General features: G+C 40.5%; 1 protein-coding gene across 1 annotated transcript in view; it reads right to left on the reverse strand.

The window, feature by feature from the left end:
- The window catches only part of FBXO3 (F-box protein 3), a 30,845-nt gene extending 16,014 nt beyond the window's left edge, over nt 1–14,831 (reverse strand). The window contains exons 1-4 of the mRNA XM_032841051.1: nt 14,688–14,831; nt 10,889–10,978; nt 8,833–8,996; nt 112–226 (exon numbers count right to left, since the gene is read on the reverse strand). Of these exons, the coding sequence (XP_032696942.1) occupies nt 112–226; nt 8,833–8,996; nt 10,889–10,978; nt 14,688–14,791 (473 nt within the window). The 5' untranslated portion in view covers nt 14,792–14,831. The remainder of the gene's footprint in view (nt 1–111; nt 227–8,832; nt 8,997–10,888; nt 10,979–14,687) is intronic.
- Between the last annotated feature and the right edge of the window lie 2,804 nt (nt 14,832–17,635).

The raw sequence follows: 17,635 nt of genomic DNA on the forward strand, positions 1-17,635 counted from the left end.
CCTATACTCCTGTACTCCTTTAATCTGTTAAGATAACTACAAACTGTATTTTTAAATTTTTATTCTGGGAAATGATGTGTTACCAATAACCCAAATGGCAAACATTCTTACCCAGGAACCACCAACTTCTGCCCATTGTGGATACGATATGAACATCGATAATCATCAGGAAGCTTGCAACCAATCTGAGCTTCCACAGCATCTAGGTCCTCCTCTCGAGCGCCCTCTGCAAAGGCACAAAAAAAGCAAATTCTGAAGAAATAATAAGCCTTATATCTAAGGAGAAATACAATCTGCTGCTAGCAGATTGCTAAGTGAAACAAACTTAGAGCAAATGAATTCTGTCCAAAATGTACTGTTGAAATACAGGGAAATAAATGGAAAATTCAGGGCGACATTATTTCACTTTAGCTTGGCTCTGACATCTGCAACACTGAGAATGAAATTCTTCAATTTCCTCTCAACAGAGAAAACACTGGCACTTAGTGAAATATGGAAAGGTACACAGCAGGGAGATCCATTGTAATTATCTCACTTTACGACGCAAACTTTAACGTATACCTCATTTTTCTTAATCGAACACACTCACATTTAAAACACACTCTATTAAAAAACAAACAAACAAAAAACCTCTCCAGAAGGTCTCTAAACTGATGTTTTTGAGAGCCTTGACATAGTCTCTTAATGAGAAATACAGAACATGGGTAAGTATGGGTTCATTCTATGGGAAAGCCACTAACTTAAATCCAATTTTGCGTGTTTGTCAGCCTGCCATCTGTTCCAGCTTTAAGAAGCAGGAAGTGATGACAAATACCGAAAGAAGAGATTCATTTCCAGTAATGGTTCACTAGGTGGTTGGAGCAGACCTCTTGCTGAGAACTAGAAAAACAACAGAAAATTGGTTTCAAGGCTTCTGGAGAACCTCAAAGACAGTGAGAACTGGGGGAGAGAGGCAGTCAGAAGAACACGGAAAATGAAAGGTTAGCCGGGCCTTTGGTGCAAGCCCGTCTTGGAGGCAACTGCCAATTCTGACAGTGGACCTGTGGCTGAGAAGCTGAGCAAAACTTAACAGCAGCAGTATGGGGAAAATTTTCCAAATTTTAGAAGCACTATAAACCCTGCGGAGAGTAGTTTTAAAGAAAATCGTATCTAGGCACATTATTGGGAAACTGCTGAGAATCAAAGACAAAGAGAAATCTTAAAAGCAGCCAAAGGGTAAAAGCCATATAGTCACTTTGAAAGGAACAACAATAAGAGTAACAGCTACATTCTCAACAGAAACAATAGAAGCTAGAAGAATGACAGCTTCTAAGTGCCGAAAAAAAGAACTGTTGACCAGAATTCTATATCCACTGAATAGTGTCGATGAAATAAATACATTTTTGGACAAAAAAGAAACCTGAAAAAATTCAGCAATAGCAGTCCCTCATCAAAACAAAACAAAACAAAACAAAAAACTAAAATCAATTCTTCAGGTAGAAGAAAAATGATCCCAGATGAAAGCATGAAGAAGATGCAGGAAGAAATGAAGAACAACAAGAAAATGTAAAAATGGAGGTAAATCTATAATAAAAATGAACATATAAAATACTAATAATGTTTGCAGGGATAGAAAATATGTCCAAAATTAAAATCACAAAAACTATAATCAAAAGGCAAGAGGGTGACAACTGGAGTGAGAGTATTCTAAGGTTCTTATTGACCAGGAAGTGGTAAAAATACTAATTTCCAATAGATTTTAATTAAGTCAGAGATGCATCCTTTAATCTCTAGAGTAAGTCACTAAAAATGATAAATAAGAAAGGGAAGTACAGAATAAAAGATAATTAAGAAGAACAGATAAAAAAGGAACACTTACTTGGAAGTACAAATAAAAGACAAATAGGAATATGGTATATTCAAGCTCAAATACATGAGTAATTACATTAAATATAAATAAGCGAAATTATATAGTAATGAAAAGACTGACAGACCAGATAAAAAACACAACCATGTATAAGAGGCACATCTTAGAGATGTAGACACACAAAAGAAAGTTAAAATAGCTGTACTAAAATCACACAAAATAGACTGTAAGGCACAGAGCATTATCAGAGGTAATGCAAGGCTTTTTGAAATGGCAAAATGGTGTACCTAATAACCCAACTTCAAAATATATTTTTCAAAATAACAGAACTAAAGTGGAAAAAAGATATATCCACAACCATAGTTACTAGTTTTCTATTGTTATGCTATTGGCAGCTTAAAACAACATGCATTTATTATCCCACAGTTTCTGAAGGTAAGAAGTCTGGGCATGATTCAATTGGATCCTCTGCTCAGGTCCCACAGGCTGAAATCACCACGTCAACTGTGGCTGCTATCTCAGATTATGCATCTCATGATGCTTGGGGGTCCTCATCCAAGTTCAGTGGTTATTGTCAGAATTCGTTTCCTTGCTGTTGCAGGACTGGGGCCCTTAGCTCCTAGAAGCTACCTGCCATTATTCTCTATCACCTGTCCCTCCTCACAACATGCCAGCTTGCTTATTCAAAGCCAACAGAAGATACCCAAGCTTCAAATCTCTCTGCCTTCTGGAAGGGCCCAGTTTTTAAGGGCTCACCTCATTAGGTCAGGCCTGTTCAGGATAATTTCCCTTTTGATTAATGATTAACTCAAATTCAACTAATTTAGGACCTTAATTACATCTGCAAACCCCATTCACCTTTGTCATCTATTACCTAATAACAGAACTGAAATCAATTATATCCACAGTACCACTCACACTCAAAGGGAGGCTATTATTATACCAAGCAAGTATAGCGGGAGTAGGAATCTTTGGAGCTAGCTATCTCAGAATTCTGCCTATCACACTGGTAAGTTTTACCATACCTCTCTCAGTAACTAATAGAACAAGCAGACAACAATAAATAAAATAAAATAAAATAAGATAAAGTAAAATCAGTAAGACTGAAAAAGATCTGAACAAGGTTAACATTTTTTGCCTAATTATATACACAGTATTGAATCCAACAATTGCAAAATATACATTCTTTTCAAGTGTACATGGAATATTTACCAAGATAGATTATATGCTAGACCAAAGAAAAATCTCAACAAATTTCAAACAACTAAACTCATATTGAGTATATTCTTTGATCCCAGAAGAACTAAAGTATAGATTATATTAAGAAAATTACTTTGAAAAACCCCCAAATATCTGGAAATCAAGCAATACATCTCTCTATAAACCTGTGGGTCAAAGAAGAAATCAGAAAATATTATGAACTGCATGTTAATGAAAATACAACATATTAAAACTTATGAGATGAAGCTAAAGCTATGCTTAGAGGGAAATTTATAGCAAAAGCGTTTGAAGAAAACTAGAAAACCTGAAATTTTATGATCTAATCTTCTCAAATCAAGGAAAATGCCACAGTAAACTCAGAAAGAAATCAGATAAATTAATAGAAATAATAAGAAATGAACATAGAACTGACAAAGGCTAAAGCCAGTCCTTTGAAAAGGCTAATAAGATTAACCCCTACCTAGTAAGACCGATCAAAAAAATAACACAAAGAGTACAAACAATATTAGAAATGGAAATGTGAGATCACCACAGATCCAACTAGAAAAATAGTCAAGATTGACATAAGAATAAGTAGAAAATCTGAATAATCCTATATCTAATAAAGAAATTGCATCTTTAACTTAAAACCTTCCCACGAAGAAAACTCCAGGATTGAATGGCTTCAATCCATTCTATGAATGGATTCTATGGATAATTTAAGTAAGAAATAATACCAAGCTTACATAAACTGTTGGAGAGAAAAGAAAAAAAAAAAAAGTAACACTTCCTGACTTGTTTTCTTTTTTTTTTTTTTTAAAGATTTTATTTATTTATTTATTTGTCAGAGAGATTGAGAGCACACAAGCAGGCAGAGTGGCAGGCAGAGGCGGAGAGAGAAGGAGGCTCCCTGCCGAGCAAGGAGCCGGATATGGGACTGGATCCTAGGACTCTGGGATCATGACCTGAGTCAAAGGCAGTGGCTTAACTGACTGAGCCACCCAGGCATCCCCTGACTTGTTTTCTAAGGCCAGTATCATCTTGATACCAAAACCTGACAAGAACATTCCAAGAAGGAAAAACTATAGGCCAAAGTTTCTCATGAACACAGATGTAAAAATCCCAATCAAATACTAGCATATCAAATCCAACATTCAAAAAGGATATTACAGCCAAAGTAAGTTTATTCCAGAAATGCAAAGTCAGTTTAATATTCAGAAAATCAATGAATGCAATTCAGTACATTAACAGAATCAAGTAGGCAAATCACGTGATAATCACAAGGTTGGAAAGTCATTTGACAAAAATTCAAGTATCCATTTAAAACACAAAAACAAAAACCCTCTCCACAAACTAGGATCAGAAGACACTTTCTTCAATGTGATAAAGAATATCTATTTAAAAACCTACAGCAAACATCATTTTGAAAGGAGAAAGTTGAAAGTTTTTCCTCTGTGATCAGAAAGGTAAGGATACTCATTATCGTCATTTCTATCCAAAACTGAAGGCCCCGGCCAGTGCAATAAAGCAGGAAAAAAAATGACATGAAGATTGGAAAGCTAGAATTAAAACTGTCACTATTCAATGTTCTTAGGGAAATGCAAATTAAAACCACCACTACGTATCCACTAGAAAGGCTTAAAAAAAAAAAAAGAATGACAACATTAAAGTGCTGGTGGGAATGTAAAGTTTTAGAACCCCTTTGGAAAATTAATAGTATCTTCTGAAGTATAATATAAGCATACTTTACAACCCAGGAAACTCAATCCTAGATATTTACCTGATGGAAGTATGCTCATATGTGCATCAAAAATTATCTGCAACATTATTTATAATAGCCAAAAAACTAGAAATAACCCAATATCCATCAACAGTAGAATGAATCTATAAATTATAGTCCACCTATATAACGGCAGACTATACTTGCCACAAAAATGAACAAGCTATTGTTCACACAACACAGCCGAATCTCACAAACAAAACAGAAATAATTCACACAAAATACATACTTAATCGTGCAAATTATATAAAGTTCAAAAAGAGAGAAAACTACTCAGTGGCATTAGCAATCAAGATAGTGGTTACTTCTGAGAAAGGAGGAAGATTCTAGGTACAGAAAATCATTCTACTTCTTGACCTGGAGGGTGTTACAATGGTCAGGTTTATGTTGTGATAATTTACCAAGTTGTACACTTAGAATCCACACACATTTCTGTATGTTAGTTAACATCACTAGTGATGGCATGTGGATATCATGTGTCCCTAGGTAGGATGTGATAAGAGGGGCACTTCATCTCTGTGGTAATCTTTCCAAAAACCCATTACCCCAATCTAATCATAAGTAATACTTCAGACAAAGCCACTTTGGGGAATATTCTACAAAACAGCTGATGAGTATTCCTTCAAACTGTCAAGATCATGAAAGACAAGGAAAGACTAAGAAAGTGCCACACATCAGAAGACACAAGGAGGCATGACAATTAAATGCAATGTGGTATTCTGGATTGAATTCTGGAATCCAAAAAGGATATTAATGGAAAACGTGGTGAAATCCAAACAAAGTCTGGAATTTAGTTAACAGTAATGTGCCAAGAAAGACAGTAGCTTTGAAAAACGTCCCACAGGGAGGTATGTTACGGGAAACTGAAACTGGGTAGGGGGTGTACAAGAACTCAAGAACTCTCTGTACTGTCTTTGCATTCTGTGATCTAAAATTACTCCAAAAATAAAAAGTTTATCTATAAAAACATGTAGTACAAAAGAAAACAAGCAAACAGCTGCCTGAGCCAGAAATTGATGAGGAAAGAAACTAATATTGGTATAGTTAGTGCTACATGTCGGACATTCAACACAGAACATTAAGAAACTAAGAATTTCTTGAGGAGATAGCTGGACAGAAAAAAGTAAAACCACAACAAGAGAAAAATATAAAGAAATATATCTTTATAATACGGCAACATCAAGGTTTGGAGGGGCATCCTGCTGTAGGATAATTCGGGAGCCAACCAGACCAGGTTCAAATCTCACTCTACCACTTACTAGCTCTGTGATTTCTGGCAAGTGATTTCACCTCTTTAACCCCGTTTCATCTGCAAAATGGGGGATAATAATACTACCTACTTGAGACAATTATCAGGGATGACTAAAGTAGCTCCCTCTGCTTAATAAAGTGCTTTTTGGGCACTCAATAAATGTTCATTTACTTTACTTTCCCCTTAGCCTACTTTTATGGAAAACCAGGGTACAGGTTACCAGGAGCCAAGAAACCTAGATTAAAGTTCTATCTCTGTCACTTACTAGTTATGGGACCTTGTGTAAGTCATCTGAAACTCTCTGAGCCTGTTCCCTCACCTGTAAAACAAGGGAACCAGTATAAATCAGGGACTGGCAAACAACAGCCTGCAGATCAAATCCCAGCCTGTTGCCTGTTTCTGTAAATAAAGTTTTCTTGGCATACTGCCATGCCCATTTGTTTAGGTATTGTCAATGTCTGCTCCCCTGTAGTAACAGAAGAGTTGAATAGTTGTGATAGAGACTCTCTCTCTCGCAAAGACTAAAATATTTACTACCCGGCCATTTAAATAAAAAGTCTGCCAAACCCTGGTCTGAGTATCTCAAAGGCCCCTTTCAACTCTAAAGTTCTAAGCCCACACATAGGGTAAATACGAAATTCTAAGACACATGATATATACCATTAGATAATTCCAAAGTACTCTGTAAAACTTTCCCCAAGACCAGTGCCTATTTGCTTTCCAAGTTCCCTTTCTATCTCTGCCATCTGCATAACCTTGAGACTGAGTCAGGGACTGTGGCCCTTGAGGTGAGTGGCTAGTTCCTGATTCAGTCCAGCAACTCATAGGCCTGGCACCCCTAGAGTCCCCAGCATTCTAGATATCAAACAACTTTTACCCCATTCCAACTCACAGCAAAACCCCCCAAAGAACTGGCACCTCGTAGTAAAACAGAAGTTACCAGGGAAGTCTCTGACAACCTCATCCCCAACCACCAGGTACAGAATAGTGAGCAGCAAACCTGGAAATGCCAAATGGAGGGGGAGAAAAAAGGAAGAAAGAAAAAGAAACTGCTCTGTATCTTTAGTTTCTTCCTTTCTTCTAGCTCTGTGCCTAAAAGGAGAACCATGCCTACAGTTTCATATTCTAAACATCCTAATATTGGACTAGCTCTCTCAGAGTCCTAAGGCTCTCTGGACAAAATGGAATCGGTCGTCTCTCCCTTCAATTGTTAAAGACCACAGTCTTTATTCAAATCCTAGCTCTGCCTTTTATTTTGTGATGGCAAACAACTTACTTAGTTTATTATGTCTTAGGTATGTTACCTATGTAATGAGAATAATAACGGTCTACACCTCATAAGATTTTGGCAAATTAAATGGAATAATATGAAGTACTTAGCTTAGTGTCTTGCTTTGTGTATAATAAAAATAATAGCTATTATAAACCCTTACCTCTTTTACTTATCACCACCAAATACCTATTTTGGGAATTACTTTCCTCTTAAAATTATTTAACCCCACATACCAAGTAGATATTATTCTTTTCCAAAAAAAAAAAAAAAAGAAAAAACTATTAAAGATATTAATCAAGGATACTTTCCTTCAAGGATACTCTCTGCCAAATCACTCTTTTCCCTATCTCCTAGCAATTCAGTTCAAAGTACCTAGTCATGCGATCCTGGTTTGTGTGAATTCATGGTTGCATGCGAAGTTACAGTGGAGATATGAAACGTGAAAGGAATACCGTTTCCAAAGGGACCTTAGTTCAAAAGGAATACATGGGAGAACGGATCCCAGTTTCACTTCAGCAAAACCAAAACATGTTTAAAATTCCTTTGGAGAAATCTGAAAAAACTTGGGAGGCTAAAGCAGGTAAGCAGTGATATATCTGCAATCTGTTTATGTCCTTTCTTATTTGTTTGTTTTTAAGATTTTATTTATTTTGAGAGATACAGATAGTGAGAGGGAGCAAAGGCGGGGAGCAGAGACAGAAGCAGGTTCCCCGCTGAGCAGGGAGCCCGATGCAGGGCTCATCCCAGGACCCTGGGATCATGACCTGAGCTACAGGAAGACACTGAACAACTGGGCCATCCAGATGCCCCAATGTTTGGGGCATAAATTAACAAATCAAATTAGTGGGAAATAGCTTGTTAATATGTCTTGCCAGAGTTGGACAGTAACAGGACAGTAGAAAAACCACAAATTCTGCGGTCAGATAGACCTTAGTTCAAATCTTAGTTTGCACTATTCTGTGAATGTCAAAATAGGAATGAAAGTTTTCCTTACTTTATTATGCTGCTCTTACGCTCTGAAAGACCCCAGGTCCTTAATATTTGGTCTTTCTAAATCATTAGACTATCAAACAAAACTTTACTTGCCCTAAAAATAAGAAAGAGGGTAAACACAGCAGGCTGTTTTTCAATGAAAAAAGGAAAAAAAAAAAAAAACCTCCTTTGAAAGAAATCACAATAGTTATCCTCAAGCAATCTTAGCATTAGTGAGCTTATTACAAAACAAATGTAAGGACAAAAGGAGTTCAGCTTTCCCTTCTAATAAATAATCACATGGGTCCCAAGGCAGGCAAAATGGGACAAGCAGTAGAGCAAGGGTCCTTTTAGCAATATAGGTGTCCTATTTCCTCGGCCAAATGTGAATGGTGATTTACAGATAATGTTGGTGAATTACAGATTAGCACAGATGATAGAAACCCAAGTTATTTAACCTATTTATACTATAGTTACTAAAATGAAGGGAGACCCTGCATTGCCAGTACCTTTCAGAGATAAAACCATCCGAGGACATCTGGGCTCCAAATATTTCTTGAGATCATCCCAGGCCTTTTTAATAGCAGCATAATGGTCAATGTATCTTCCTACATCAGAGTAAGTATCTATGAAGAGAGATTTCCAACACTGATTCTTCTGTGTTTTCTCTTCCCTAAATAGATTTTAAAAAATGAGATTAAAAATCTTTTGAAATGAAATTAAACACTTACCGACATACTTTATTGGGAGTTTGTGCTTACTTTTGCCTTCCTTTTCATTTAGTTTAGCTACAAATGAAGACTAGATAGCAAAAGTGATATATACATCAAAAAACTTAACAGGAGTTATTGATGGCATGGTGGGATTATAAATCACCTATTTTCTTACTTTCTACTTATTCTTTTCCCTAAGTTTTCAAATCCTTAATAAAATATAATGTGAATTGTATAGGTTAAAGCATACAATTATAAAGCTTAAAACACATAAGTAGTTGTTCTATTTTAGAAATTATTCGGAATTTAACGATATAATACTACTAATCTATCTGCATTGGATTAGCCAGGAAATCATATAGCATTCACAGTAATCACATGATTTAGTATCTCTATTTGGTACAATTCCACAAACATTTATTGAGTGTCTATTTAGCCATTGAGGACATCAAAAATAAGGCACATTTTTTCCCCTCAAAAATACATACATTCTAATCAGGGAAAAAGAACGAACAGTCAATTTAAGAGTCAGAAGTGGTATAGGATAAGGCAGCCACAAAGGGCCTTCTGGTATCCTGCTAATAAGGTTGGACCTTATCCTTAGGGAATGGAGAGCTACTGAAGGGTTTTAACAGGGGAGTAGAAAAAGCAGAATCGTGGTTGTGATTTGGGAGGTGTGTAAACTAGAGGCACAAGAGATGAGTCAAGACAGTTTTGAGTAGTCCAGGTAAGAGATGATGAACTGAACTACAACGGGTAGCTATATGAAATGAGAAGGAAAATTCAAGAAAAATACAGAGGCTAAATCAGATAGCCTTCATAACTGAATGAGTGTAGGGACGGAAAGGAGATCTAGGATAATTCCTATTTCTGGCTTAAATGCCCAGGTAGATGGTACTGCCAAGAAGACTGGGAATGCAAGAGGATCAGGTTTAGGAATGGTGAGAAGAACAATTCAGAGTGTTGTTTTGCCTGGGAGGTGGGGTGGGGGGGGAGGGGTGGGGGGGAAAGGGAGGGGGAGGAGTTGGAAGGGAAGCATCTTTTTATTAATCAAAGTAACATATATACATATTATCAAAACCAAAAAGTACCAAAAAACTTATGATGAACAGCTAGTCTCCTAGTCGAAGCCCAACATCTCAAAGGAACATTAGTGATTACTCCAAGTTATGTCCGTAATTCTAGATGTTCATGCCTTTAGACGTGATTTATCAATTTTACATCTATCTGCTGATACCCCAAAGTAAAAGATCCGCTCATGGCAATAATTAAAATGTCTTCTTCCCCATTCTTCCTTCTCCCAGTGTTTGACAGCCCTGTTACATTTAGTTCTATTAGGTAGCTTGCAGCTCTAAATAATATACTTAGACCTCTACTTCTTGCTTTGCCAACTTGTCACTACTTGACTTCCCTCCATCTAAGAAAAAGATACTGGCAACCCTACCTTTCCTTTCATCTTTCCCAATTGCCACCTCTGTCAACTACACTTTGATTCTGTCAAAGTTATTAACATTTACTGAACTCAGAAAGCCCTTGTTAGTCATCCAATGGAAAGGTCCAGAAGGCGGGTGTAAGAGCTCGGTGGGGATTTCAGGGACGGACATTCAGGTTTGGGAGTTAGGAACAAGTGAGCAGCCACCATAAATGGCAACAGTGCATGCGGAATTCATAGAGGGAGAAAAGTAGTGGCCCAAGGACGGAAGCTTGGAGAACACTAGCATTTACTGGCAGGCACAAGAAGAGCCATCAGAGGAGATAAAGAGACAAGGGTAAGAGAGGAGAATTGGGACAGACTAGTGTTATGAAAGCTAAGGGCCAAATTTCAAAATTACATTATTTCCTGAATACTCACTCAGATATCAGCCAGTATTTTTTGCAATGTCTTCTCCACAGCGGATCGTGACTTGATAGCTGGCTAAGTCTTCGACTGACATAGCAACAACTGGCAATAACCAGATTCACGGTTAGTATAAAAGAAAATAAGAAAATAATTTAGAAATAAAGATGAAAATATTCAATGTTGTTTTCTTTCATTCCTTTTGCTCTTCTTATTTCCTACTTTCTACTCTTATAATTGTAAAACAGTATTTTCTAAAACCTGCTTAGCGTGATAGCTAGTATAATTACTTTGTGAGTGGTGAAATCTTAACTATTTGAGTTCACAAATAAACCCCAAAACCTCTGCAAATGTAATTTTCATATGAAAGTCTATAAAACAAATAAACCACTGGAGTTAATTTCAAATCGAAGAGTTTTCCTACACTTATTATTGGGACGATATTTCCATATACAGGAAAGAATGTTAATCAAGTGTACACAAAACAGTTTTCTTTTCATGATCTGTGACATATTTGATATTAAATACATAAGCCTTTTGTCTGTTTCATTCCAATTTTTTCTTAAAAAATACTGCAGCCAAAATCAATCTTAATTACAGCAACTATTGGAGAGCCCATTTATAAAATACATTAGATTCACAATAGTTCTAACTCACTACCTGTAGTGATCCAAGTTAGTATCAGCTGCTCAAAATCATGGAATGTTGGAAATAAATAATTTTCTTATTATACAGAGATTTCTAATACAATAGGGCTCCAGTCCTGTAATGCCTACCCTACCTAATTAATCTGCAAAAAGAATGAACGTAGGATTAGGAAAATGGCTCTATCCTCTCAGAAGAGGAATCACAAGTTATAGAAAGTCAATACTCAAAGATCTCAGTTAGACAATAGGTAATCAATTAAGTGAATCTTAAATTATATGGGATTTGTCAATGCCACAATTGGGGCATGTTAAAAACCAATTGATGGTAACAACAAAAGAACCTTCGTTCGATTTTCAGATTTCACAAACATCATCCTCATCCTTTTCTGCCAAGCTCAGGATGTACCCAAACAAACACTTGCAAACATAGGAATCCTTCCAGTTTTGTCCATTTGAAGTCCATTCCCTCTTTTCTTGATCCTCCTCTCTCTACTGTCCCAAGATGTAAACAACAAAAAAATCATCTCTGGAATAAGCACCAAAGGAGATTTTGAGGCACATGAAGGGTGAGAACAACTGTTCTAGACATTCTGACTCGGTTGGCTTGGGGTAAGATCTGTATCTCGGGCATGTATGTGTCTGCTTAAAAAATTGTCACATGTAATTCTGATACACAGTAAGGGTTAAGAATTAATAGTATACAACAAGTCACCCTGGAACGGGGGAGATCCATGTTGTGCAGCTGATTATTACACAACGATCCCAACAGACTACTGGAACCCAACCTGATCTAGGTCAGTAAATATGTATCAAAAACTTTGGAGCTCAGTGATGGGAAGGACATTTGGCAAAGGGGAGCAGCAGTACAGTGCAGGAAAGAAGTTGCAGTCCACTGGAAACTTTTCTGTAGATAAAATTTGATGATGTTTGTGATGGTTAATTTTATGGGTCAACTTGCCTGGGTCAAGGAGATACCCAGATAGAGGGTTAAACATTATTTCTGTGTGTCTGTGAGGGTGTTTCAGGAAAGGATCAGCATTTGAAATGGTGGACAATGTGGGTGGTCCTCATCCAATCCACTGAGGGCCTGAACAGAACAAAGAGGTTCCTATCCAAAGGATTTAAAATAAAATCAGATATCCCTCCTCTTGGCTCACAGGGTCCTGCATGATCTCATCAGTCTCTTCTCAAGGCACTCTGCCTGTGAGTCACTCCTTACCCTCCTGCAACAGCATTCTAGCACCCGTCCTGGCTATGCTGCTGTCCAATCAGCTTCTGAACACACTGTTCCCTCTGCCAGGACTGCTCTATGCCAACCTTCATAGATGGCAACTCTTTCCAATTTGAACTGATCATCCCTCTCTCTCATTCCTTTACAGAGCAATTGATTTCCTTCATGACAAACAGCATCTCTTGTAATTATGCACTTTGTTTTCCAACCTTGCCCACAAGAGTGTAAGCTTCCTAAAAGGGGCCTTATCTGTCTTGTTCACTATTATATTCCCAACATTTAATCAGCTGGTACATAGCAGGCACTGAAAAAAATCTGCTGAATAAATGGTGAATACGAAGATAAACAAGCCAGTCTTTACTTTTAAGAAGTGCACCATCTATCTGGTATGGCAAATAAACTCTACAGGGGAAGGAAGAAGAGAGAAGAATCCGGAGAAGGAAGAAATTCCATCTTGCCAGGGTGAAAAAAGGTGGGCAAGGCATTACAGACAGGGTCAAGAACTTAAGCCACAGAACAAAAAAACTAAGTGTGTGGTATGCTGACAGAGGTCTGATTTGGCTAGAGTGGATTTTGCCAAATTGATAAGCTCCCTGAAGTTTAGGTTATAGTTTGTAAAAGAACAAGGAGCATCATAGGTTTTTAAGGGGACTGGCAGAGAGATCTGTCTTAGAAAAATCACGCTGGCAGCAAGGTACATGTGTCTATGTGTGTTAGATTCCTAAAGGGCCATAGTGAGAAAATATTTCAGATGAAAAGTCTGCTTTTGGAACAGGCTTTTCCAAAGAAAAGACAAATGTTATTTCTCTGCTTTATGTACAAGCCTGAGGAGAGAAAAATCAATTTTCTTGAAAGAAAAAAAAAAGTTACAGGTACTACATAAACAGCAGTCAGAAACTGGGGTTATCCCTCTATCACCACTTAGCTAGGCCAACCAACAAATACCAATAAATCTAAGAATACTGTATTTCTAAAAGAATTTCTGATAACACAGGGCACAATCATCAAAGGGTTAAAATCCAAATGGTAATCCAAAAAACAAAACGAAATGAATCTTGCCTACCGATCCTTAAGAGGGCGATTTTGCCTCCTCTGCAAATATACATGGTGGCACAAGAAAGACACAGCCATGCCACCAGCTGTCAAGGGTGTAAACAGCGCCATTTCTTCCACCATACAGTGCCGAGAACTGAAGGAACTGGGCATTTAACCACCCTTACCAGCAACCGGTGTTTATTTTTGGAACGGATGCTAGTAATGTGGGAAACCCAAAACGTACGGGAGAGAAGAGAGTCACCTGTATCGCACCACCGGAAATCACTACCAAAACACAAAATCCAACATGCAACCGTGAGGAATAAGGCTGGCAGCAAAACAATGATCAAGCACTGATGTCCGAAAGTGAGCCCTGCTAGATATTATGGGGCCACGGAAGTCGCACCTGAGGGTCAGGGGGTCGCCGGGCTCCTTCTCTCGGGCGCCCCACCTGCCCGCTCCGGCACCCGACTCCGCAGGCCCGGGCCCCAGCGGAAAAGAGCGCTTGGCCGGGACAGAGGCTTTTCCAAAGCGTCCAGGTCTGGGCCAGATCCGGCGGAGACCAGCGGGACGGTGTGCGGTGGGCACCGGTTCGGCGGGGCGGCATAGGGGAGCAGTGCCTCCCCACCTTACAACTGGGCCTCGCTGAGGCCTGGGAGAGAGGATCCTCGTCGCTCCTCCGGCCCAGGCCCTGGACCCGAGGTAGACCTAAAGGCGGGGCCCTTTCCGCCCCCGTCTCGCCCAGGCCCCGGGGTGGCTCCGCAGGATCTGGGCGGCCCGGGCGTCACCTTCTGGCTGACGCGGGAGTCTGGGTCCTGTCGGTGAGCCGGGCCTCCGTCCCTCCTGCCTGTCTCCCCCCCGCCCCGTGACCCCACCCCTGCCATGCGCGTCGTCCCATTACTTGATTAGGTCCCGGTAGTCCAAGAAGGATAAGATGAGGAGGAGGGGATCGGTGGGCAGCGATTCTAGGGTCAGCGGCGCTGACTGGGTCTCCATGGCCGCCATCTTGCCTGGCCCGGTGCAGGCCTGGCCCCGCCCCTGCCCCGCCCAGACCCCGCCCCCCGCCGCCACCGCCCGAGCCGCTCCCCAGCCGCTCGTACAGGTTTGTTATGTAACCGCCTGGACAGCCCCGCCCATGGGGCGGGCCTACGGGCGGCTCCAGGCAAGGTTCCGTCCCCGCCCCCCGGCTCAGCGCTGGTGTGGTCGGAGCCCACTGCAGCTGGGAGCCGGGTTCCTCCACGCTCCGCCAGCTCGCAGGCTGATAACCCCGCACTCTCTCCTCCCATTCTGATCCTTAAACTTGCCCAGCCCGTAACACTTTCAGCCTTTGTTCCCCGGCGTTCTGCCTGGTTCTGCCTAGCCCTGTATGCGAAATTTTACACCCGGTATCCTCGAAGCCAGGCTCCGAATCTCATCCCAAATCCTCTCCGTCCTTGGTCCCCGGATCCTTCGTTCGCTTCTCTTCGTTTCTCCCTTCAGCCTCCCTCGCCCTGCTTGCTCCACTTACAAATTGGGGAAATGATGGTAGAGGGCATAATTTTAACCCCTTCCCTGAGTGATAGGTGTACAGGAACTGAATCTTAAAGTCAGCCGCTCTCAATCTGGTGTTCACGGTGATTTTTCAGCCTATTAGGGCAATGCAAAGTGTATAGTAAATGCATTTTTACCCTCAAGGTTCAATCTCCGAGGGTTTCAGTACCATGGCTGTGAGATGAGCCGAGCCTGCCCTTGGGTTTGAGGCGCGGTGATGGCTCATCCTTAGCTTTGCGTGTGGGTTAAGTGTCATGCATGCATCACGAGCTAAATTCACTTACCTGAAGCCATCTTTCCCCTTTCATTTCCAAAGGCCGTCTGGTACAAGGTACTTTGGTGAGCCCAGCACTGGACATCACGTAGGTCATTTCGTTTAGAAGTGAAAATGCACTAGCTAACTATGCCTAAATTCTATGAGCCTGTGGACTCATCTCTAAAAGCCCTCCCTCCCCTTAAGTGGTTTATGGATGGCCACGAAGCATTATTTGTGTAAAGTACCTGGCTAGGTAATCAATATTAATCTCAAACCTATGTATAAAACCATTACTGGGGCACCTGGGTGGCTCAGTGGGTTAAGCCACTGCCTTCAACTCGGGTCATGATTCCAGAGTCCTGGGATCGAGCCCCACATGGGGCTCCCTGTTCAGCAGGAAGCCTGCTTCTCCCTCTCCCACTCCTCCTACTTGTGTTCCCTCTCTCACTGTGTCTTTCTCTCTGTCAAATAAATATATAAAATCTTAAAAAAAAAAAAAACAACATTACTAAGTTTTCCAAACGTTTCAATACCCTGGCTGGAGCTTCCTCCCAACTATTTGGAAAAGTAGAAATAATTCCACCACCCACCCCAAAACACTCCATTTCCTCAGTTCACCATACAATTAATGCTTCATGATTTTGTCTATACTAACTCCTCTCCCCACCACACATGTGCTAATATTTTCCCATGTACTAATTTTTTCCATAGCTATGTTTTGATCCTGAAAATCTTGCTCTCAGGGTGAGGTCTGGCCTCCCAGTGATAGGGTTTTGGAATACAGGGAACATTTAATGGGGTGGAGTCCAAAGCTGAAAGCCAAGAAAGAATTCTTGAGACAAATCTTTGGTGCAAAATGGTTGTTTATTAAAGCACATGGACAAAACCGGTGGCCAGAACAAGCTGCTGCACTGGGGTTGTACAGGTGGCTGATTATATATTATGGGGTTGTGGGAGTTAAGGAAAAAGGAAGGTTTCAAAAGACTTTCATATGCTGAAGAGGACCTACAGGATACCAGAGGCCTTGCTCTTGGCACATTAAGGTTGTTTTTCCCCTCTAACAAGGCATTAACATTAAGATAGATGGGAACTTCCTGGAAGGGTGCCACACAAGTCCCACCCTAGAATTGAGGGGTTGGGGGGCGGGTGTAGGGTGGCAGCTTGTGCTTGTCCTCAGCCAGGCTCCTGCTCCCTCAGCATTCTACCCTGAACAGTTTTGACCCTTAAGTATTTCAAGTTTGAAGGTGGATGGTCTCATCTTCTGTTAACTTCTTCCTGCTGAATAGGGGCATAGAGACGTCCCTGCCTATGGGTCAACATGGGTCAGTTGAGGACTTGATATACGGAGGAGTTGCTAAAGTCAGAGGCAGCTGAGTCCAGGAGAGACTGATGAAGTGGGTCTTCCAGAGTAGAAAGGACCATCTGTCTGAAGTTACGGGAGTGAAGAGTTCTAGACACCAGGTGGAGACACATAGGGGAGAAAACAGCAGAACGTGGTTAGTTTAACAAAAAGCTCAAGAAAGAGTCCTTTGATGGTTGACAAAAAATCCTTTTCTAGTTCAGGAGTTTAATCATTAAAGGGGAGAGACGGGGACTATTTCCAGGGCCAATTTGAGGCGTACCTGGGTGGCTCAGTCATTAAGCATCTGCTTCGGCTCAGGTCATGATCCCAGGATGGGGATGGAGCCCCATATCTGGCTCCTTGCTTGGCGGGAAGCCTGCTTCTCCGTCTTCCACTCTCCTCCAGCTTGTGTTCCCTCACTCACTCTGTCTCTGATAAATAACGAATAAAATCTTTTTTTTTAAAGATTGTATTTATTTATTTGACAGAGATCAGAGAGGCAGGCAGAGAGAGAGGGGAAGCAAGCTCCCTGCTGAGCAGAGAGCCCTATGCGGGGCTAGATCTCAGGACGCTGAGATCATGACCTGAGCTGAAGGCAGAGGCTTAACCCACTGAGCCACCCAGGCGCCCCATAAATAAAATCTTTTTAAAAAAATAAAGTGCCGGGCACCTAGGTGGCTCAGTGGGTTGAGCGACTGCCTTCAGCTCAGGTTGTGATCCC

The sequence above is a fragment of the Lontra canadensis genome, unplaced genomic scaffold (assembly GCF_010015895.1).
Source record: "Lontra canadensis isolate GAN:19392208 unplaced genomic scaffold, GSC_riverotter_1.0 scaffold118, whole genome shotgun sequence".
Classification (NCBI taxonomy): Eukaryota; Metazoa; Chordata; class Mammalia; order Carnivora; family Mustelidae; genus Lontra; species Lontra canadensis.